Source organism: Plasmodium vinckei (genome assembly GCF_900681995.1).
Source record: "Plasmodium vinckei vinckei genome assembly, chromosome: PVVCY_10".
NCBI classification, from domain to species: Eukaryota; Apicomplexa; class Aconoidasida; order Haemosporida; family Plasmodiidae; genus Plasmodium; species Plasmodium vinckei.
Window position 1 is genome coordinate 488,299 of NC_051302.1, and position 24,001 is coordinate 512,299.

General features: G+C 23.1%; 7 protein-coding genes across 7 annotated transcripts; 4 read left to right on the forward strand and 3 right to left on the reverse strand.

Annotated features, from left to right (window-relative positions):
• Nucleotides 1-1,115: 1,115 nt before the first annotated feature.
• PVVCY_1001210 (conserved Plasmodium protein, unknown function) lies at nt 1,116-2,945 on the forward strand (the record flags this gene model as incomplete). Its single annotated transcript, XM_037634431.1, has 1 exon — nt 1,116-2,945. One exon carries the CDS (start codon nt 1,116-1,118, stop codon nt 2,943-2,945), a length of 1,830 nt encoding a protein of 609 aa, XP_037490530.1.
• A 324-nt stretch (nt 2,946-3,269) lies between these two features.
• PVVCY_1001220 (GDP-fucose protein O-fucosyltransferase 2, putative) lies at nt 3,270-4,837 on the reverse strand (the record flags this gene model as incomplete). The annotated part of the gene is made up of 2 exons (XM_008625575.2): nt 3,270-4,496; nt 4,652-4,837. 2 exons carry the CDS (start codon nt 4,835-4,837, stop codon nt 3,270-3,272), a joined length of 1,413 nt encoding a protein of 470 aa, XP_008623797.2.
• Nucleotides 4,838-5,393: 556 nt separating this feature from the next.
• PVVCY_1001230 (apoptosis-related protein, putative) lies at nt 5,394-6,564 on the reverse strand (the record flags this gene model as incomplete). Its single annotated transcript, XM_008625576.2, has 7 exons — nt 5,394-5,453; nt 5,567-5,608; nt 5,738-5,800; nt 5,959-6,020; nt 6,166-6,230; nt 6,353-6,390; nt 6,499-6,564. 7 exons carry the CDS (start codon nt 6,562-6,564, stop codon nt 5,394-5,396), a joined length of 396 nt encoding a protein of 131 aa, XP_008623798.1.
• A 1,470-nt stretch (nt 6,565-8,034) lies between these two features.
• PVVCY_1001240 (exoribonuclease, putative) lies at nt 8,035-11,898 on the forward strand (the record flags this gene model as incomplete). Its single annotated transcript, XM_008625577.2, has 1 exon — nt 8,035-11,898. One exon carries the CDS (start codon nt 8,035-8,037, stop codon nt 11,896-11,898), a length of 3,864 nt encoding a protein of 1,287 aa, XP_008623799.1.
• A 1,736-nt stretch (nt 11,899-13,634) lies between these two features.
• On the forward strand, nt 13,635-14,720 carry PVVCY_1001250 (subpellicular microtubule protein 1, putative; the record flags this gene model as incomplete). Its single annotated transcript, XM_008625578.1, has 1 exon — nt 13,635-14,720. One exon carries the CDS (start codon nt 13,635-13,637, stop codon nt 14,718-14,720), a length of 1,086 nt encoding a protein of 361 aa, XP_008623800.1.
• Nucleotides 14,721-15,808: 1,088 nt separating this feature from the next.
• Nucleotides 15,809-17,814, reverse strand: PVVCY_1001260 (conserved Plasmodium protein, unknown function; the record flags this gene model as incomplete). The annotated part of the gene is made up of 3 exons (XM_008625579.1): nt 15,809-17,247; nt 17,402-17,548; nt 17,712-17,814. The coding sequence occupies 3 exons, from the start codon at nt 17,812-17,814 to the stop codon at nt 15,809-15,811; spliced, it is 1,689 nt and encodes a 562-aa protein (XP_008623801.1).
• Nucleotides 17,815-21,230: 3,416 nt separating this feature from the next.
• PVVCY_1001270 (FHA domain protein, putative) lies at nt 21,231-23,759 on the forward strand (the record flags this gene model as incomplete). Its single annotated transcript, XM_008625580.1, has 1 exon — nt 21,231-23,759. The coding sequence occupies one exon, from the start codon at nt 21,231-21,233 to the stop codon at nt 23,757-23,759; it is 2,529 nt and encodes an 842-aa protein (XP_008623802.1).
• Between the last annotated feature and the right edge of the window lie 242 nt (nt 23,760-24,001).

The following is a 24,001-nucleotide window of genomic DNA, read 5'->3' on the forward strand; positions in this document are numbered from 1 at the left end:
CCCAAAAATACAAATATGCATTATAATCTAAATAATTAATGAAACAAATAATTATTAAAAAATATATTATTATTTTATTTTACATAATTTATAGCATAAAGTCTCCAAATTGATGTATTTTTTATTTTAAAGCTATATTTATATTAAAAGACAAAGATTTAACTTATTTTACAGCTATACATTTTTTTTCAGGTAGCTATAAAAAAAAAAAATAAAAAGCTGTTCATATTTTTTTTTTAATCTTAAATTTTTTTCTTTTAATAAAAAGCTAGTATTAGAAGATATGATGGGATATATGTATTCTTATAAAGTGAAACATTGAATTTATGTTTGCTTAATTATATTATCTTCACATTCTTTTTTTATAATAATATTTTAAATTCTTTGTGATTTTCAATATAAATTAACTTATTTTATTTAAACCACTTAATTGTCAACTTGTTCTTTTCTTGTTTGTACAAACAGTATATAGGCTGCACACAATTATTATTTTATTTTCACAGTTGTTGCTAAATATGCATATATAATCTATATTTATATAATATATAAATATTTTATTTTTTATGCATATATGCACACTTAGAAGGTTAAAGGATTAAGGCTTATATAATAAAAAAAATGGTGATTACTTTCTGAAAATATTTCCGGTTTATACTATTTATTTATTTGTTTTTTTTTTTTTTTTAATTTACCGTCTTAACTCTTAAAACGATTGTCTATGATAAATGAATAAAAAATAAAAAAGCATACAGGTCTTACAATCTTGTGCACATAATATTTTATGTTATATACACAATTTTGACTATCTGCTAATTTTGTGAATAAAATGAGTATATATATTTTTTTAAAATATCCAAAAATAGAATTTAAATATCACCATGTTTTATATTGTCTTTTTTTAAAAAATACATATATTAGGCAGGATTAATAACCAATTAAAAAAAATACATGGGAAAATAGGATATTGATAGTGAAAAAAAATATTTTCTTAAAACAACATGAGCTGGTGTGGAATATTTAAAATTGTGAAAACATAGTAAATATTTTTAAAACTATCCAAAACAAGGTAAAAGAGGTTAATAAAAATAATTTCATATTCTTTACTTATACCCAAAATGAATGCCAATGTGTATATTGATGATAAAGAGAACTTAAGTAAAAATGAGCAAAATGTAGAAATAATATATAGACCAATAAAGAATAATATAAATAGTGATTTTAAAAAAGAAAATATAGACAAGGACGAACCAAATAAAATAAAACAACATCTTCTGAATGAATTGCATAGTATTAAAAATAATTTATTTAGCAATTCCCCCTTTTCCAATTATATACATTTTTATGAAATTTATAATAACTTAAAATATATAGTAAAATATGAAAGAAAGAAGAATGCAAAAGAGTTATTTTCAGTATACTCAACTAGGAAAAAGTACATTTGTTATTTAATTTATTTGATTCTTTTATTATTAAATATATGTTTATTATTTCGTTTACAAACTGTGATTAAATTTCCTTTTTGGTATAATTACTATTATTTTTATGAAATTAATTTCCATGTATTTTTCACATTTTTTGTACTAGCTTATTGTGTATTCAATGCTTATTTATTTATTTTTACATACAAAGAGTTAGTCTATCATATTAACATTATGTGTATAATTATTATACAGACATTATATAATATATATATTAAGGAAAAGAATAAAGAAATATATAGAAACACTGAAATGCTAATAGAAGGATGTAACCGAATATTTACCAATTTGGATAAAAATTTTCCTAATATTATCTTATTACGTACTGATCATATTTTTAATAAATTTACAAATATATTTAAATACATAAGCAAGAAGGATTATGAATATGAAAATTTATATTCCAAATATGAAGACACAGTTATCAAAATAGATGAAACAAAAGGGACTGCAAGCCCATGGAATAATATATCATCTGATGAAACAGATCAAGATAGTGAATATAAAAATAAAGACAAAAGAAAGAAAAAAAAACACACTGTACTGATAAATATAAAAAATCCAGAAGTTTATAAAAAATTAATTAATGAATCGATCAACGATCAAACAGTTGGCTATAATAACAATGGTGGGAGTAATAAAAAAAGTATTTACAACATATTTGGAAATTCTATTTATTCAAACATTTACGACATAAATATATATATGAGACACAGAAGAAATTATATACATTCATTAATAATTAGTAAATGTAAAGAAAAAATAAAATATATACAATTTATATTTTATTTTATGCCATATGTAATTAATCTATTTATTAATATATTCACAATTATTTATATATTATTTTCAGTTTATTATTATAATAATATGATACCTTTAGCACCACCTCATGAATTATCAAAATTGCATATTTTCAATATATTAAATTATAGAGGAATTTATTATATTTTGTTTATATCTTTCCTTAATTTCTTTTTCTTTTTATACTCTATATTTCTTTATAAGTTAAATACTACATATTTTTTCCTTCGTCAAATATACAAGCAATGCAAATATGAATCGACATATTATTGTGAGCATATTATGAATGAAATATATGAAAAGTATATTTTTTCAGAAATTATCAAAACCATTTTTGATAAAAATAAAAAAAATTCTGTGGAATATAAAAATATAAAAAAAGAAAGACATTCCCCAAGTTTGCAAAAAGTAACAACCCATATCAATAATAATAATAATCATAACAGTGCCCCACAAAATGGAGTTATAGATAAAGACATTCCAAACTCAAATGATATAACAAATTATTTTCGAGCTAATATAAAAAATGATGAAACTACACATGATGGGGTACATATTAAATTTAATGAAATGTATTCGGATAACACCAATAAAATATTTCAAAAAGAAAAAAAAAATGAAAGCGACATGTCTAGTTGCATCAGGTGTTTTTCGACCAGCTAGATTACTATCCCCCAATTTTATACTAACAATATATATATAACAATTTTTTTATTCATATCGAATACATTGAACGGGTTATGACGTCATTTTGAATAGGATGCTTTATGTAAAAACTCACACAAAATACATATATTTATATAAAATTGTATATCCTTTAAGATGGAATTTTTCACCTTCCTATAATATAATTCATAGGGAATAATCAATCAACAGTTTAAAATATAATTTTGCTTTGAATAAATAAACACACCCAAAGAGTGTAATAATATAAAGTATTCATATTTGTAGTTGCCTAATTTATATTTTCCCTCACTCTAGCAACTACTATGCAAAAGGAATATATTTTTTTCTATAAATACTAAGATTGTCAGGAAGATGAGAGGGGAAGCCAAAACACAATGTGATTATGTACTTTTTATCTGTTTCCGAATAAGTATTATATATATTGCCTAATTTTTCTATCGCACCATGATCATATATATGTTGAATTTTTTTATATCTGTTTTTTAATTTCTCATTATTATTAATACTATAACCACATAGATCTAAATTTTGATTTTCTTTTCCTTTGGTTATTAAATATCTCTCCCACATTATATGCATAGTAAATCTTGAAAAAATATTTCCAACAAATATGCTTGAATTAGCACAAATCCATTGCTCAATTATTGCTACTTGTCCTTCATGATAATTATCTTTATTTTCATAAAAGTAAAAAAAATGTTTAAACTGTTTAAAATGCTTATTAATAATGTGTTGAACAGATTTTTTTTCATCTGTTGAAATAAAAATTTTCTCCTTGCTGTTCATAAACATAATATATAATAATTTTAAAATAGCTAGCTGCACACTTGGTACATCATAGCTAGTAATTTTTTTAAAATCATTATATCGTAAATGACAACTAATATAATTATTACTTTTTAATAATTCTTTAATGTAATTATTTCCATTATATATTAATCTCTCATTAAATAATAATATGTCTTCTATATTATTTTCAAATAGTTCATTTGGAAATGGTACAAGTATAACACTACTATTTTTAATTAAAATTGAATTTATATTATGTATATAAAATAATTTATGAACAACAGAATTTACTAAATAGCTAGTAACTATATAATCACCATAACATATAACATTTTTCCCTTTAATATTTGTGCAATCTCCTGAATATGTTACTGAATATTTATAATCACAATTTTTACAAACTGTCTTAAATTTATAATCTTCTATATAGCATTTATCAAATGGTAAAGTATGGTAGTATTTTGATGTTTGCGAATTTAATAAATATTTAAAAGAAATAATAAAATCAGTTACGTCTCCATATAATTTTGTATAGTCATTAAATTCAATTATAGGAATTACATTTTTAATTATATTCATATTTAAAAAAATATCCCATTGTAAATTATTGTGCCTTTTATTTGTCCAGTGGCTTAAGTAGCACCATGGGGGAAGCACTAGGTAATATATATATTCCTTATCATTCTTATTTAGTTGGTATATTACTAAAGACATTCTATATAACACTTCCTTTTGTAGCTGTAAAAATAAGGAATATCACAATGTGGAATATATATATTGTACACATTTGTTCACCGCTGTAAGCATATAGACAGTTAAAGAAATAAAATAATAAATGAAAGTATACAATTTATTGCATCCTTGAATTGTCTTTTATTTTTCCTTAGCCATACATTAAATCCTTCACCGATATTTACATCATATAAAAGATATTTCTTTTTTTTTAAAAAATAAAAATGATCACTTAAGTATATATCATTTTTGTTACATATAAGGGAAGAGGATTTTGTATATATGTCTGTTAATACAATTGATAAAGAACATAAGCAAAGTGAAATTAAATTATATATATTTTTCATTATGATAAGTTTGTAGTCAAAATAGTGAAATTAAAAAAATAAAAGAGTACCATTAGTAAACGAGAATAATATTAGTATATCATTTTTTTTTTTATTTCTTAATTTAGTCTAAGCAATTTTTAAAATAACAACAAAAGTTATGTATATTTGTTTAATATATCAAAAAAAAAGTAATAAATACAAGATAGCAATAAAACAAAAATTACACAAAATAAGCAATGCATAATGTTTTTTCTTAAAGTAATTCATTTATACTAACAAAAAAAATTATTATCATCCTATATATATTCAATATTTGCTACATTTATAAAGTAGCATAATTAAGCATTGATGCCTATACAATATATGTGTATACAATTTGCGTATACTTCAAGCAAGTTTATATAAAAAAGGTTTACAGACTTTTCATTTATCCATATTAATTTTGTCAAATTATTTATTATATTTTGTATATTTGCATTTAAATTATTTTCAGTCTGAATGTTTTTTAAATTAATTTTCATGCTTTTTTAAATTAATTTTTCATGCTTTTTTAAATTAATATTTCATGTTTTTTTTACATATAGTCTTCCTCATTGAAATCGTCGTCATCATCAAATTGCTTTCTTCTTCTGATCTAAAAATTATAAATGAACATATGCAATTTTGTGTTAGTTTGTGCGTTGTATATATTACATACTTATGCATTCTTATATTAAAACATTTTTGAGTTTATATTAAGGGGCTTACTTCAACGACGGGCTCCTTTTTGTTCATTCTCCCACTTACTTGCTATAATTAATAAAAAAAAAATAATAGGCAATAAATAAACTATATGAATATCACAAATAAAGCATATTTATGTATTTATTTATCAGTGTAAGAAAATACAACTATATATATTTGTGCTCATATTCAAACCTCTATAAGTTTGATCAGCTGATCTTCATCAATTTTTTTATGCAATAAACCCATTTGGCTATTCTATAAATAACAATAAATTTGTCAACCATTATAAAACAAAATAAAATTTGTAAATTTATAAATGTATATAACAATAATAATGATGTGAAAACTAAGCTATAATTAGTGTCTAGTGTAATAAAATTCGAATAAATAAAAGTGACATATTTTTATTTTACTCGTATAATTATATCCTCTATTCTTCTGGCATTTTCCTCCTTAACTATAGCTATCCTTGATACTATAAAAACAATATTTATACATATTTAAATAATAAATTCTAAGTATTTATTTTTATAATGCACATTATTTAGTGGGGTGGCAAAGAAATAATAGTAACGGTTTAATAACATTTGTGTGGTTATTATTTTAAAAAATTTTCATACATCGAGCGTGAGCATCTGGTGTTAGCAAAGACTTTAAGATAATTCTCTTTTGCTCCAATAGTTCCCTATTTAATTATCAAAAAATGTTAATACATATTATATAGGGGTGTAAAAGTTTATGTAAAAAAAATATGTAGAAATAAAATTGAGTATTAAAATTATATATGCAAATATATATTAGTTATACTCTTGCTTTTGCTTGAGTTGGAGGTCCTTTTTCGCTTTCTGCAAAAATAATTTAAAAATATTTTTTATTAATTAAATATGTGTAGACATAAGATAATACACTTATTTGTTAATAAGCATATTTAAAGAGAATATTAAAAGTTTTACATCATCTATATTTTGCCTCGATAGTTCTAATAATTTGGAGTTAACTTCGGCTTGTTCAATATTCATTCTGATCGTTTATGATGTAGAATTGTGTATGTATATATAATATTTACTGATTTTTGTTTATTTATTTAATTATAAATAACAACGGAACGTATAGCAACTAATTTTCCACCAAAAATGATGGGGAACAAATCATTTCTTTCTTAATTATGTAAAAATTTTAAGTTATATTTAAAACAAAGACGACATAAATCGATATACATAATGATGTAACTATTAATTTACAATTACATGCATTACATACGTTATATACATTATATAAAGTGATTCTATTTTTATTCTTAATATATATACACCATGTTTTATATAAACAAAATATTATACTTTTCTATAAATTAATATGAGAAAATGAATTCATAAAATATGTTTAATTATTTTTTTTTTATCTTTACTATTTTTTTAGCTAATTTTTTTTTTTTTTAATATATTCAATTTTTGTAATATTTTCAAGCCTTTCATTTAAGTAAGCCCTTTCTACTTACATTAATTTATTTCCAAAAAAATGTATATTGAGATACAAACTCATAAAAAATTGTAAAACATTGGAATATATAAACATTTGCAATATTTAGCAAATTATGTAGCCATAATTATATGCACGTATTATACTATATACTATATAACATGTATATATCGCATCCCTTTTTGAGAGTAAAAAAAATTATATAAAATGCATATATATATATAATATATACTTTCTTAAAATTTGCCTTAACAAATGTAACTAAGCCTTATGGGGAATCAATACGCATTTAGTTTTGAAAAAAATAGTAAAAAAAATGGAATATTATAAATTAAAATAATAATAATAATAAAAGTAATTAAACAAAAACTGTAAATTAAAACCAAATAAATATTGAAAAGAAAACTTTGTTAAATTTTAATTTAATATCTTAATTGTTTTTTTTTTAATAAAGGAAATACGGTTTTATAAAAATATTACCAAATTATTTCGTAATAAAAAACACATTATTCTTTAGTTATCCATTATATTGTATAAGCATGTATATATAAGGGAAAAAAAACAATGACACATTAATACAATCTTAACTATATACATATTTATAATATATACATGCATTATCATATATATATATTACTAAGTTTTGCATTTCTTTGTGTAGATTTATATGTTTCTCTTTTTTTATTATATTTGTTTGTTTGCCGATTTTAATTTTATAAATCATTATCTTTATACTTTGAAAATTTTGGCAATTAAACATTACCTTTTTACATACATTTGAAAAGGTAAAAAAAAAAGTAATAAATCTTCATTTCAAAATGCGATATATTTAATAGCTTATTGTGCTCATAAAAAGGAACAAAATAAAACAAGGCAACTATAAATACGAATTTTCATAAAGATATCATACACCTATTTACACACACATTTATTTCCACGACTTATGCCCATAAAATTTTGCCCAAAAATATTAATTTTTTTTACACGGATAACGGAAACAAAGACAAATTATGGGGGTACCTACCTTCTACAAATGGCTAGTAACTAGGTATCCAAAAATCGCGAAAGCGGTATATGAAACTCGGGACAGTGATGTATATTTAAGAAGAGCTAGAATAAATGAAAATGGAGAGTCATATAAAGTATACGATTTAGGGGCATATGTTAATAATACCGATGAAAATCATTGTTCAGACAATGTAAATGGTTATTTTGATAATATGTATTTAGATATGAATGGCATAATCCATTTATGCTCACATGGTGATGGTAGTAAAAAAGCAAAATCAGATGAAGAAATATTTCTTAATATATTTTTATATATAGAAAGATTATTTGATATAATTGAGCCCCAAAAACTTTTATATATGGCTATTGATGGTGTTGCTCCAAAAGCTAAAATGAATCAACAACGAAGTAGAAGATTTAAATCTATATTAGCATCAGAAATTGAAAAAAGAGCATATATAGAACTTCGAAATAAATTTTTATCTGAAAATAGAAATGTTCCTGATGAATATAATCATTGGGATAGTAATATTATAACACCAGGTACACAATTTATGCATGAATTATCTATTGCTTTAAAATATTTTATTGAACATAAAATTACTAATGATGAAAAATGGAAAAAAATAGTTGTTATATTTTCTGATGCAAATGTATGTGGTGAAGGAGAACATAAAATTTATAATTTTATAAAATCTCAAAGAGCACAAAAAGGATATGATCCTAATACTAGACATGTAATACATGGAATGGATGCTGATCTAATTATGCTTTCATTAGCTAGCCATGAACCATATTTTTATATTTTAAGAGAAATAATTAACTTAGATCAAAAAGATGACGATAAGCCTCAGGTTAAAGATAAATATGTTGGAGTATTTAAAGGAAAGGGTGATCTCCAATATTGCATGAAGTATATGAAAAATAATAATAGTACTACTACCGATGGAAGCAATAATAAAGGAAAGAAAAAATATTGTAACAAATATAACGATCGAAATTATGCTAACATAAATATGAGTTCTACTTGCTCAATTAATTATGAAAATTGGAATGAATTACAAATTTTAGATTTAACTATTTTGAGAGAATATTTATATAAAGATTTCTTTTTCGATACAAAATATAACTTAGAAAGATGTATTGACGATTTTATATTTATTTGCTTTTTATGTGGAAATGATTTCTTACCCCATTTACCTTCAATATCTATAGCATCAGGAAGTATAGATCAATTAATTTTATTATATCAGAAGGTGTTACCAGTTTTAGGGGATTATCTTATTAATGAGGGTTCAATGAATTTCCAGGCCTTTACTAAATATATATCATTTATTGCTGAAGTAGAAAGGGAAACATTTGTTTCACAATATGACTTTAAAAAAAAAAGAGAAAAAAGAGAATTACAAAAAGATGCATTTAAACGACCAAAGTGCCAAGATGAAGGGAAAAAAAATGGGCAAATGCCTCAAGGACGAAACGGAAGAACAGCACAACAACATGATCAAAATACACAAAAAATAAATACAGATAATGGCAATAATCCTTCGAATCCAAATGGACAACCATCTTATGAGCTAAATACAAATCCAACCATATCAAAAAAAACCATGTATGAAAACAAAATCCAAAGTATGCAACCTATACGAAACTTTAAATTCAAAGAAAAAAAAGGAGAAAAAAGTATCAATTTTCTTGTTCGATCTTCATCTTCAACAACTATAGAAACCGGCGCAAATGCCAATATGCCAATTTCAGAGAATAACAAAATGTTACATGACGAGAAAGATGAAGGTGATATTAATGATAGTACCAACATAAATCAAGAGATCCCAAATAATATTTTTAATGACGATCAAATTGATAATATACATAATTTAGATAACAATTTAGATGGTGGTGAAAATAATGAATCTCAAATTGAGGAAGCCTTAGATGTAAATCCTGATGGTGCAGTATCTGAAGAAGAATCCCCAGAAATGAAAAAATTAAATGATATAATTGAATTCAATTTATTATTAAAAGAAGCAATTAAAAAAGCAAATGAATGCGAAAATCCCAAAGAGGATGTCGAACTCGGAGCAGATGATGATCCACATGATTTAAGAACCAGATATTATAAATCTAAATTTCATTTAGATGAAAGTGATAATGTTGATGAATTTGTTAAAGAAGTTGTTTATAAATATATTGAGGGTTTGGCATGGGTATTATGTTATTATTTCCAAGCATGTCCTATGTGGCATTGGTATTATCCTTATTATTATGCTCCTTTATCTTCGGATTTACTTATTAAAGATATAAACATATCCTTTGAAGAAGATGAACCATTGTTACCTTTTGAGCAATTATTGTGTGTTTTACCATCAAATTCTAGCCACTGTTTACCTAAAATGTATAGAGAGCTTATGCTAAAAAATGAATCACCAATTGTTGATTTTTATCCTAAAACATTTAAAGAAGAAGAAAATGGTAAAAAATTTAAATACCAATGGATTGTTTTATTACCATTTGTTGAAAAGGAAAGAATTATTCGATTTGCAAGAGATCTAGATGATACATTAACAGATGAAGAAAAAAAAAGAAATCGAAGAGGATTAAATAAAATATATATGAGTTCAACACATATACTTTCAAAAAAAATTACTACTTCAATGAGAACATACATAAAAGAAATAAAAGACAAGGAAAAAAATGTGGAAGAAATAGAAAATCAAAATGCAGAAACCGATGAGCAAAAAAAAGATGAAAATGGTACAGACACAATCGAAACAAAGGATAAAAAAAATGTATATGAAGTATTTTTTAAAAATATGAATCTAAAAATACCAATAAATAATAATGAAAATATTAATTTATTTGGGTATCTAAATTGCAAACATGAAGATAGTGATGTAAATATTCTTAAAAAAATATTCCGATTTTCATCCAATTTCTCAACCACTTGTAACAGTGCATTTTTTATTCAACCAGAATATAAAAAACATAAATCTGCAATATTACCAAATCATATTATACCAAAAAGAGTATTAACAGTATTAGATATAAATAATGAAGAAAGAAAACTTAGATTTAATGCACCCGCTGCTAAAAGAATGATCTTAAATAGTTTAAGTACAAACCATCCAGAAATATATTCATATCCAAAATACAAAAATATGAAGAATCCAAATTTATACTCAGATCACCATAACCAAAATAGATATCCAAATGATCACATGCAAGGTAATAATCAAAATTATGGAAATTTTAATCCTAAGGACTATAATTATGTTCATAACCCTCGTAATTATGATTCTTATTCAAATTCATCAAAAAATCAACCACATCACTACAATCAAAATCACCCAAATTACAATAATAATTACCCTCCATTATCGCACAATAAAAATGCCCCCTTATATGGTAACAGCCCCCATTCACACGATAATAAAAATGATAGCGATTACAATATGCACAATGGAAACCGTAATATTCAAAATGCTCACAATTATCATAATAATGCAAGAAATAATCACAATAATTATGGGGGGCAAAGAAATACCTACAATAAAGATCCAGGACATCATGATGGATCATACAATAATTCTTATAACCCAAATTATAGCAATAATTACGGAAAACATAGAAATGATAAACCCCTTCCAAACCATTTATACAATTCTGGTGGTAACTACCATGGTAGTTATAAAAATAACAATTATAACTCTGGAGGAAACAATTACAATAATTATAACCATCATAATAATGATTCACCACATCATTCAAGGAATACCTATAGATATAACGATGGTAATTCACGTGCAGAACCTAAAAAACCACATTATTATAACAGATCTATGCCATATAAAGATAAGGAACATTAAATAGTGTTTAAAGAAGGGTATATTTTTTAACCCTTTTTTTCTCTCTTTCGATCACAATTTTTTTTTAATTATACATACAATTATTGTTTCATTGGTGGAAACTGTGGTTTCCTCCATTATTTACATTCGAGTTTAATTGTAATCATAGATTTTTAATTCTATAACAAATTATATAAATTGTGGTCTTATATTTATTATTCGTTGCAATTTTATTTATTTTTTCCATTTTCCTTTCCTTTTTTCATTTTTTTTTGTGGTGTTTAATTTTTTATTTCGTATAATTTTATATTCGCAATAGAAGACACTTCATTAAAAAAGATTTAAAAAAATATGTGCATAAAATGAAGGCTATTTTTGGATATTATGTATATATAGTTATATATTCATATGGGCTTAAGAAAATAAATAAATCATTGAAAACCTCATGTATCTTCTTATGAGCATGTTCTTTACACAATAAGAATAGTCTTTGGACATTTTCATTATATTATTTTGTGAGAAAAAGTTTAAATATAATTGTTAATCATTGAAAATGTGCCAATAGGTAGCATATTTCCTTGTAACAACATTTTGGTGTTATGTGCAAAACAAATGACTATTTCAAACATAAAAATTATTTTCATAAATAATACAATATAAACCTTTATATAAATATATTTGATAGGATTAAAAGGAATAATAAAGTGGGTAATAAATAAATATGTATATATATAAGCTTTTTTATTCTTTATATTTTTATGACATATTAAAACATTTTCTTTAAAAATTAGTCATATACTATTGTGTGCACAGTTTTATTATATCAAAAAAAAGTGTATGTGCAAAAAACCAAATTAGTAGTAAATAAAATTATGGCTTTGTTCTACTCCTATATTAATCACCTTCAAAAACAACAATAATTCTATTACTTTATAGCCATATTTAATTATAGTATTTTTATACACACACACAAAAAATATATATATAGCTATATTAATGAACCATATTTTTATGAACAAAAAAAAAAAAAAAAAAAAAAAGTTGCTGTATCTACACATTTTAACCTGTATTTTTTTCAAATTTTATGAACAAAATAGAGAAAAGGAATAATTCTATTTGTATTTCCATTTTTTTTTTGGTTATTTCTTGTTTAGTATTATAATAACATGTACACACAACACATAAAAAAATGCACACCTATATAAAAAAAAATATATATATACCTATAAAATATATACTTGTATAAATATATTATAGACTGCTTATTTTAAAGCACATTGTTTGTCTAAATTAAATAAACATTGAATTGTAGATATATATCATTAGCTATTTATAATAACATTTTACAGAAATATGCAGCAAATATTATTGCGTTTGAAATTTACAAATACTCCTAAACATTCAAATTTTTAATACTGTGTTTTATTTTTATTATTTTAGGCTTTGTTTCGTTTTGTACCTTTCTATTTATATTTATTAATACTACTTTATGTTATATTTTTTTTTATTTACTATGTCAATCCTATTTTAACAACATATTTTTTTACGTTGTATAGCATTGTGAATATTCTTCTTATATTTTTAAACCTTATTTCTAAAAAATTTAATTTTTAGTGAAATAATTTAATGCACACATATACATAAAACGAAAAGAATATATAGATTTCCTTTTATTGGAATTGTATGGTATATTTTTAATTATTTTGCCAAAAAATACATACATATATATATGTTTATGCATCATACATATATTGAAAATGGAAATAATAGGCGAAAAACCGAGTGTAAATTTTAATTTTTTTGATGAAGAAGCACAAAACAATGGTAATTTAAATTATTTAGAGAGTACAAATAATTATGACAAAAGGGAAGACATGGATTATTGTTATTCAAATAGAAGAATCTTATTAGACAAAAACAGTGAAAATAGGAGGAAAGAATCACCTAGTAAAAAACCAGGTTTATGTGTAGATGAAATTTGCACATGCGGGTTTCATAAATGCCCTAAAATAATAAAGCCCCTACCTTTCGAAGGTGAAAGCAATTATAGAAGTGAATTTGGACCAAAACCATTACCAGAAATACTACCAAGAATAGAAAGCAAACCTCATAAATCATTGCCTTTTGAGGGAGAAAGTAACTATAGAAGCGAGTTTGGTCCTAAACCATTACCTGAGTTGCCACCAAGGGTTGAAACAAAATTAGTGAAGTCGTTGCCTTTTGAAGGAGAAAGCTATTATCGAAGTGAGTTTGGACCAAAGCCATTACCCGAGTTGCCACCAAGAGCTGTAACCAAATTAGTGAAATCGTTGCCTTTTGAAGGAGAAAGCTACTATCGAAGCGAATTTGGACCAAAGCCATTACCAGAAATACTACCAAGAGTAGAAAATAAACCTCATAAGACATTACCTTTTGAAGGAGAAAGTAACTATAGAAGTGAATTTGGCCCCAAACCATTGCCTGAGCTTCCACCAAGGGTTGAAACAAAATTAGTGAAATCATTGCCTTTTGAAGGAGAGAGTCATTATAGAAGCGAATTTGGACCAAAAGCCTTACCAGAAATACTACCAAGAATAGAAAGCAAACCTCATAAATCATTGCCTTTTGAGGGAGAAAGTAACTATAGAAGCGAATTTGGTCCTAAACAATTACCTGAGTTACCACCAAGAATTGAAAATAAACCTCATAAGACATTACCTTTTGAAGGAGAAAGTAACTATAGGAGTGAATATGTAAGAAAAGTTATTCCTATTTGCCCAGTAAATTTATTGCCTAAATACCCTACACCTACTTATCCATCTGAACATATATTTTGGGATGATATAAAACAAATGTGGTATTAAAAAAAAATAAATATATGAACAAGATAATAATACCATTGCAAGATTACAATGAAATACATTACTTATTTGTGCAGAGATATATGAGTGCATGATGTAGTAATATATATGCATATATGACTGTAAGCATATTCTGGCAAAATAAACTATTTATGATAAATATTCATTACATGCATGTATAAAATTTTAGCTACAATAAATTGTTTTTCTTTAAAAAAAAACTCCTTTGTTTACAATTGTTATTCAACAAATTTTTGCCTTTTATTTTTTTAAATCGCTACTGTCTAATCTACAATATTCCACTATTTTAGAACTCAATATGTATAATAGTAAAGACATAAATATTTTACTATTCCTTCCATTTTTCTCATTATATATGCATATATAGTTGTTATCGAAAATTAATAAAAAGGAAACACTAAAATATACGCACATGCAAATTAAGTTGGTTATAATGAATAGGAAATCGATTGAATGAGTTGTGCATAAATTAAAATAGAAAGCCATATTACATCCACAAAATAATGCGGGTCATATTTCATTTCCTATTATTCTTATAATACATTTTAGTTTTGTTTTTATTATTTTTCATTTTATTTTTTTTACAAACTTTATTAATATTTTTTCCAAGTATATATATCCAATTATGCTTATGTATATTCATCGAAAAACAAAAGACACAAATAAAACATATTTAGTATATCTTCTTGCGTATATTCATAAAAGTTTGCAAAATTGCTTATAAAAATATCATACAAATAAAATGTGAGTTAAAATTAATAAATTATTTGTGACTATATATGATCGTATGTATATGCAACAAACAGAAAGGTATACATGTGCAAGGAGGATACATAATGAGTTATCCTTAAAAATGTAAAAACAAACTTGTTATAAGCAAAGAATATATATTTTTAAAACACATAAAAGCATGTGAAAATATTAACAAAACATTTCCATATAAAGTAAAACTATGCATGAGTATATATGGGCGTGTTTTTTGGATTCCCACTTTCATAGGGAAGTACCCTTCTTTGTTCTATGTCGAGACAAATAATATGAATATTATGAACAATATCTTTCAAAATTAACTATAATTCTTGGTTCGAATAATCAAAACCAAAGTTTTCCTTTATAAATTTTTCTACAGGCTCCATGCCATCTCTTGATCTAAGTTTTTTAAGGAGAATGTTTAATTTTGTAACAACACCAATTACTTCATTTATTGATAATGTATTCATCTGTTTAGAAACATCTCTTAAAACTTCTAAAAATAATAATTCTTTTGATTCATATGATGAAATGCCATGCGAATTTGTAATTAAGCCATAAAGAAGGAATTCATATATAATATAATTAGAATCATTTGTATTTAAATATAACTTAAAAAAATCTATAAGTGGTGTAAACAAATGTTTAAATTGTGATTTTTCATATTCATTAAACAACATAGTATTAAATATATTTTTTAATGCATCTAAAGTATATTTATAATTATCATTATTTATATCACTAGAGTTTGCAAAAGATTTTATAATTGAAGTCAAAGAATCATTTACATTTTTTTTAATTTCGGCATTATTATCAAATTCAAATTCATTAATAGTAGAAAAATAATTATTTAAAAGTAATTTATATTTTTCATATAATTCTTTATTCATTTTTAGTGTCTTTTTTATTTCTTTTAACATACGACTAATTTCAGTCTCATAAGAAGATGCATATTCATTTGAAATAAAACGTTTATATTGTTCTTCTGGTGGGTTCATCTTTATTTTAGGATTTAATGCCATGATATAAAATGGCGATTTTTTCATTTTATTATAAATATATACATGTTCATCATTTTCATATATATTGTGGGTTTTCTCCTTTATGTCACTAGAACTTTTGTAAGTAGTGAAAAGATTATGTTCGAAAACTCTGGAAAAATCTGCCTCTCCTATGAAATTATAATATTGAAAAATGGCGTTCTTCATTTTGTGGTTTATATTATCCATTAAAATAACAACTGTTGAAGAATCTAAATATGGGTATATATAATATAACAAAGCAATTGGATATTTATTGCTTATAATTAAAATATCTATAACTTTACTATTTTTATTTTGATATATTTTAGTAATTAAATCTAATGTTTCATATATATCTTCTTTATTTTTCCCATCACTAATACCGTTTTTTCTATTATTACTGCTCATAGAGATATCATCTTGTATTTTACAATAAAATTCTGGTCTTTTTAATTTCAATAAACATCTATTTTTTTTATAAAGAAAAAAATTTTTGCATATTTCAGAATCTTCTTCTATATATATAACATTTTCTGGTGTTTCTAAAATTAATGGTGCAATACTATTTAATCCAATTTGTAAAATAAATGAATCATTCCCTGTGTATTTTTTAATAATATTTTTTATTGTGACAATAAACTCCTTATTTTCTGAATCCCACGTATGCTCTAATACTTTCTCAATAAAATCATTATCGTATGAATTAACATTATTCAATTCAAACCTCTTTACCCAACCTATATGTTTGCAAAAAAAAAAAAAGTTACATATGTCTAATTGGGGTAACTGTCTTTAAAAAATAAAACATGGATAATATATATCCTTTCTGAATGTGCATAAAATATGAAGCATAAAGGATTTATCTAACTGTCTAGACATATACAAACATACCTGTGAATAATTTGATATTTGGAAAAAAGTCCGTAATGGTACTTAAAATATCTGATGCTTTACAGGTGGCATTAAATAAGAAACTGTTTTCTTTTAATTGAATGAAATCACTAACATTGTTCTTATCAAGTAATACATATCTATTATCTTAGAGAGGTAAACAAAAAAAAAATAATAAACAAAATGAATGATGGAATAGGAATGTGTTGCAAATACTTAAAAAATTGAGCATAAACGTGTATCAACAAATAAACAACAATGGAGGTCTCTCTTTTTCCCCTTTAGATTATCTTTCATTTTTTAAATTTACCATTTTGATAATTTGGAATGTCCAAATTTTCTTTAACTATTTTTGATTCATTGAAAACGGAAAAGCATATTATTAAGACGCCCAACAGGAGATCTTTATACATCTTTCGAAACAACATAATTTATTTTTTTTTTAAAAAAACATTCATATTTTGTATAAATTATCAGCAGGTATAATAAAATATTACGAGAAATGATATCAACAGGTAGTAAAATTATATTTACCTAAAACAATGTTATTCTTATCATATTTAAAAAAAAATTTGGTGATTGTATATTTGTGTGTGTACAAGACTTTATACATACTTTACCATTACCCGAATTTATATTATAAACTCATTTATTACTTAAAATGGGTTTTGTTAATAATTAAGGGCATTTTAAAAAAATTAATTACAATTTTTATATCATAAAAAAATACAAAATAATGATAATATATTTTACAAATAATTATATATATATATATATTTTTTTTTTTATTTTGTGCATTATATATTTTGTATATAATTTTATTTCTTGGGAATATTTTTTGTGTGTGTACTTTAGTGGTATATGCAAATATATACATAAGCCAAATAATGACAAAATTTAATAACAAATAAATTTTTATTTTTAAGACTTTAAGAAACAAAAAATATATTAACCTTAAGTAATAATGGAAACCTCCTAATTTATTATACAAGATAAATATTTTATTCAAAAGTATTTCATTTTTTTTTTTTGATATTGAAATGATTATTGTCTATTATGATATATTTTTTCTCCATCATTTTGCAATATATAAAAATACATATTTTATAATATTGGTTTAAATATGTATTTTTATATATGATTAAAAATAGTGAAAGGTAAATTTTGTAATAAGACAAAATCTTCAGTTATAAATATTCCATATTTTTATGTGAATATCATAAGTATATATTAATATATATTTATTGTATTGTAATGAGGAAGACAAAGACCTTAATTTTTTTTATTTTATATTTATCATTATTTTATTTATTATTTATATAAAAGCTAGTTTTAATTTTACAAACAATATTGGGATTTAATTTACATTCTATATATTAATTAAATATTGTAGATATATCTCAATTTTTTTTAACACTATATTAAACCTTTATATATTTTGCCACCATTTTAGTTTACATTGTAATTTTTTCAACCTTACAATCCTTCCCTATTTTAAACGCTACAATAATACTCTTTATGTTTAAATATTTCATTTTGAAATATAGAGAGAATTTATAAATAAATAATAACTTAATATGTATATAATTTTAATTATATAATTTCATAGAAAATTACAAAATAAATAAACAAGTGAATATATATATAATAGAAATATATATTATTTTGCAATATTCTGTGATAAGTTGCAATAATTTTTCCCCTTTAATTTTTATTGGCAATAATTAATACGTATATATGTATATATATATATTATATATATATATTTTTTTTTTAAATCTATAAATTAATAATGTTATTATTATATACGCATTAAAAAAATATTTAAACGAGTTTATTATATAATTTAAAGTTTTACAAGCGTTTTCATTTTTAATTAGCTTTTTTAAATGATTGAAGGCGTAAAAAAAATATATATAATTTCGTTGAATTTATATAGTTTAAGCAAATATTATTCCTTATAAAATAAATCAAACGATTTTTGTATGCTGTTTTTATATAATAATAAATTATACATAAAAAATTATTAGCTGTTATATATTTATAAATTATATTTATATACAAGCATATTACATAAATGCGTTTATTTAAGTATTTTTTGAAATTTATTTTGTAATAAGTTTTATATACCGAATTTTTTATTGATATATCTCTAAAGAATATTTATAAATAGGACGACAGTAAAAGTTTGAATTTATAATAACTGTATATTAAATAAATGCAAAAATATATACCTTTTATATATTATGTTAATATTTTATAAGCAGTTGTCCATTTTGCGTTTTTTGCTAATTTTCATTTATATAAATTGATGAGGTTTATAAGAAAACCTTAGATATCCTTATATATTTTTACTAATATTGAATAGTTTATATTTTCTATACATACGTATATACATATGGGCATGTACGCACATATACATATGTCTGCGCATATATATATATATATATATATATATTACTTTTATTTATGTTTCGTATATTTTATTCAAACTACATTTATTTCAAGTGATGTTAGCACTTTTTTGTGCATGCATATTTTTAAATATAGGGAAATATACATAGTATATTGACTTATTTACGCATACCAATAATATTGCTTATATAATTTATAGTCATTGATGCAAATCCCGTATTACTCGCAGACCGCATCATGTACAACATTACTTTAATGGAAATTATATGTAGACATTTTTTTTTTAATTTAATGAATTAAACTCCTTCTTTTTCATAAATAGTATCTATATATCATAACAATATTATATATTAATAATTACTACTATTCGTTGCAAATTTTTTACATTATATTATTTATATGTGTATATATATTATACCTTTTTTCACTTATCTTTAATTCATTTATTCCATATTATATAAATTTTGTAAATAATTTTACATAGTGCAATATAATTTATGTTTCACATTTATTATGCTTTAATAATTTTTATAATTTATACTACACGATATTGTAATATAATTTTCCGTGTTATTTCATGACTGTTTTTTTATAAAAAAAATTATTTTCGCAAATACTTTTCTCTATATAATAAAATAGTTATATTGTTATTCACACGAATGCACACTGTTGATATAAAATAAATTTATGAGTGTGAATAATTATTAAATGCGAAATTTCATAAATAATTATTTTAATGTAATCAAAATTTTAAGCACATATACATTACATGCATTATATATAATATACATTAATATATGTTAATATACATTTTTTGTGCGTTTTTTCCATATTCATTCATTTTGCAATACATATAAAAGGATATTATATATCCAATATGTAATAATTAAGCTGAGTTAAATATAGACCGATAGTTGAAAATTAAGCAACTTATTGTATCTGTATTTACGTATAATTTATTGTTATATACATATCTCTACACCAACTTTTAAGCATTTTTGATGTTATTTATTTTAATATATAAATAACCCCTTTCGATAATTACATAATATAGTTATTATTTCCTTTTTCCGGAAAATATAATAGCTAAAAATCGAAGGAGTTAAAAATTTAGCATATTGTTTATTTACCATACGTAGGTATACATGTATAGTTGTATACGTATGTGCTAAGTATAGACTAAATTTTTTAATAACATATTATTTTATTTATATTTTAAATTAACTCTTTTAATATTTTTACCGTGTAGATATGTGTAAATATAATAGATAAATAGTTTCACATATATTTGATGTGTTTATCCATGCCCTAATTCACCATTTTGTATATTATTTTCACGTATGATTACACATATTTTTATTTCGATATCCCTTTAATCCCCCCCCCCCTCACGTTAACTTTATAAGTAATAAGGATGATAAATGGTCGAAAAAACAAAAATATAAAAACCAAAAACTATGTAATAAATGTTAATTGCTATACATGGATAAATAACAACCATGGATTATTCGATTATGAGAGTGACAATTTTTATAAAAAATGTTTTAAAATAAAATGTTTATATAATTATTATTATATACTAAAAGACGACATAAATGTGGAGGTAAAAAACGAAGAAGAAATAACAAAAGTATCGTTAAATAATACAAATTTAAAAGTAATATGTAAAATAAAATATACAAATAATAATTACCAATTAATTCCATGTATTGAAAATATATATGATGAGAAAAATGACAATAAAAATAATGCTGAAGAAAACGAATCAAATGAACATAATGAAGCAAATAAATTTTGGATTATTGTTAAATATTTAAAAAATAAAACATCAATATTACATGAAAATGATATAATAAAACTAGGAAGAGTTAAATTAAAAGTTAAAAAAATTATAACAAATATTCAGCAAGAAAAAGAATATAATAAATCCATCTCACCATTGGATGAAGATGAATGTGAAACATCTGCACCTGAATTAGAACACTTTTCAAGAATTAATAATTATGGAATACTTGAAGGTGGAATGTCAGATGTAAATATTATGTCTAACCATTTTGTAAGTGCAACTATTAATCCAAATATACGATGTGGTCATAATAATGCTCCAGATAAAGATATTTGTATTAAATGCGGTGCACTAAATGATAATTCAGATGGTAATTCATATGGTTTATATAATGATATGAATGACTCTGAAGGTAATGGACTTGATAATAACAATAGTAACAACAGTCTTATTCGTTCGGAAAATTGTTCTATATATTGTGATGAAAATAATAAAGGAAATGAAAGTGATAAAAGAGAAGATAACATAGATATATCTGATCCTAATTATGTTCTTAAAAATAACACGCCAAATGAGCTACCAATTAATACAAAAGGGGCCTCTAAAAATAACACACAAAAAAAAGTAAATATAATAACTGAAAAAAATAATATCCCCTCAAAATTAATAGACTCTGATTATTCATATGATAATTTTTACTTGAATGTAAAAAACTATGATAATAACAGTACATTTTTAAGCAAATCTGATGATAAAAATTGTTCAATTAATTTAAAAGATACAAAAAATGAGGATAATAATTGTGACTACAATAATGAAAATAATAAAGAAAAAGGAAATTCAAAAGCAGTTAAATTTAGTAATGTTGAAAATAGTAAAAATAACCTTAATAAAGATACAAAAAATGAAAGCATTGATGAAGCAGCTAAGCCAGACTTTGTTAACCACACTTCTAATATGCTTGAAAAAGAAATCGATGATAGTATATATGACAATGATGATGATTATAGTATTTACGACTATAACATGAATAGCAAAAATTCTGTAAATGGTAATATAGGAAATGGGGAAACTGACAATGATGTAAATTTATGTAAAAGCAATTTACAAGGAAATGGAAATAATAATAATATGTACGATAATACAATAGATAAAATGAAAGATGGAATGAAAAATTCATCATATAATTCATCAAATATAAATACAATAAATTCTGGAATACCAAGTTTGTATAATTGTAGAATATGTTTATGTGAATATGAAAATGAAGATAACCCTTTAATATCACCTTGTAAATGTAAAGGTTCAATGAAATATATACATTTAAATTGTTTACGTACATGGATGAAAGGACGATTAAATGTAAGAAGTGATGGTGAATCTAATGTTTCTTTTTTTTGGAAACAATTAAATTGTGAATTATGTAAATTTCCATATCCAACATATATATCTATACAAAATAAATTTATAGAATTATATGAAATACCTAAACCTGAATTACCATATATGATTATAGAATTATTAAATGATAAAAGTAAAGGTTTTTATATTGTTAGTTTAGCTAATACAAAATCTGCTCGTATGGGAAGAGGGCATGATAGTGATATTCGAGTAAATGATATATCTGTTTCGAGATTTCATGCACTTATTAAATTTTTAAATGGAAATTTTTATATTGAAGATTGTAAAAGTAAATTTGGTACATTAATTCAAATTAGAAGACCTGTTTTTTTTAATATTCGAAGAAGTAAATTTATAGCTTTACAAATTGGAAGAACTGTAATGTATATATATATGAAAAGAAAAAATTGGATGTTCTTGCCTGTTTGTTTAAAACTTCCAAGAACTAAGGACGATGATGTAAGTGCTTTAGACAACTTTTCTTCAAAGCTCCTTGTAGATAATAGTTTGAATATTTCCAACAATAATTTTGAATATAATTTGGTATATAATCCTAGTGAAAATGATCCAAGCGAAGGAGACCATCACGACCACAATGAAAATCGTAACGAAACTCCTGATCAGAACGATGCCAACCAGACTCATCCTCATAATTCACCTAATAATAGTAACAACATTGGAATAAATCTTAACAGCACTGGAAGTATTCATAATACTACAGTCAATGATAAGCCAATAAATCACAGTAACAAATAAAAGACCAAAATAATTACAAAAATGACAAAAATAATAATTCAACTAGAAAAAATAATAATTCAGCTAGAAAAAATAATAATTCAGCTAGCAAAAATGCTATGAATCGAAATAATTCAAAAAAATATTATTAAAATTATTTCGTTTTTTCTTTTTTTTTGTTCATTTAGTTGCATTTTCATTGACTTTATTCCCATCCCATTCTTTATTATGATTATTTGTTTTTTTTGTATGTATTGTTTTGT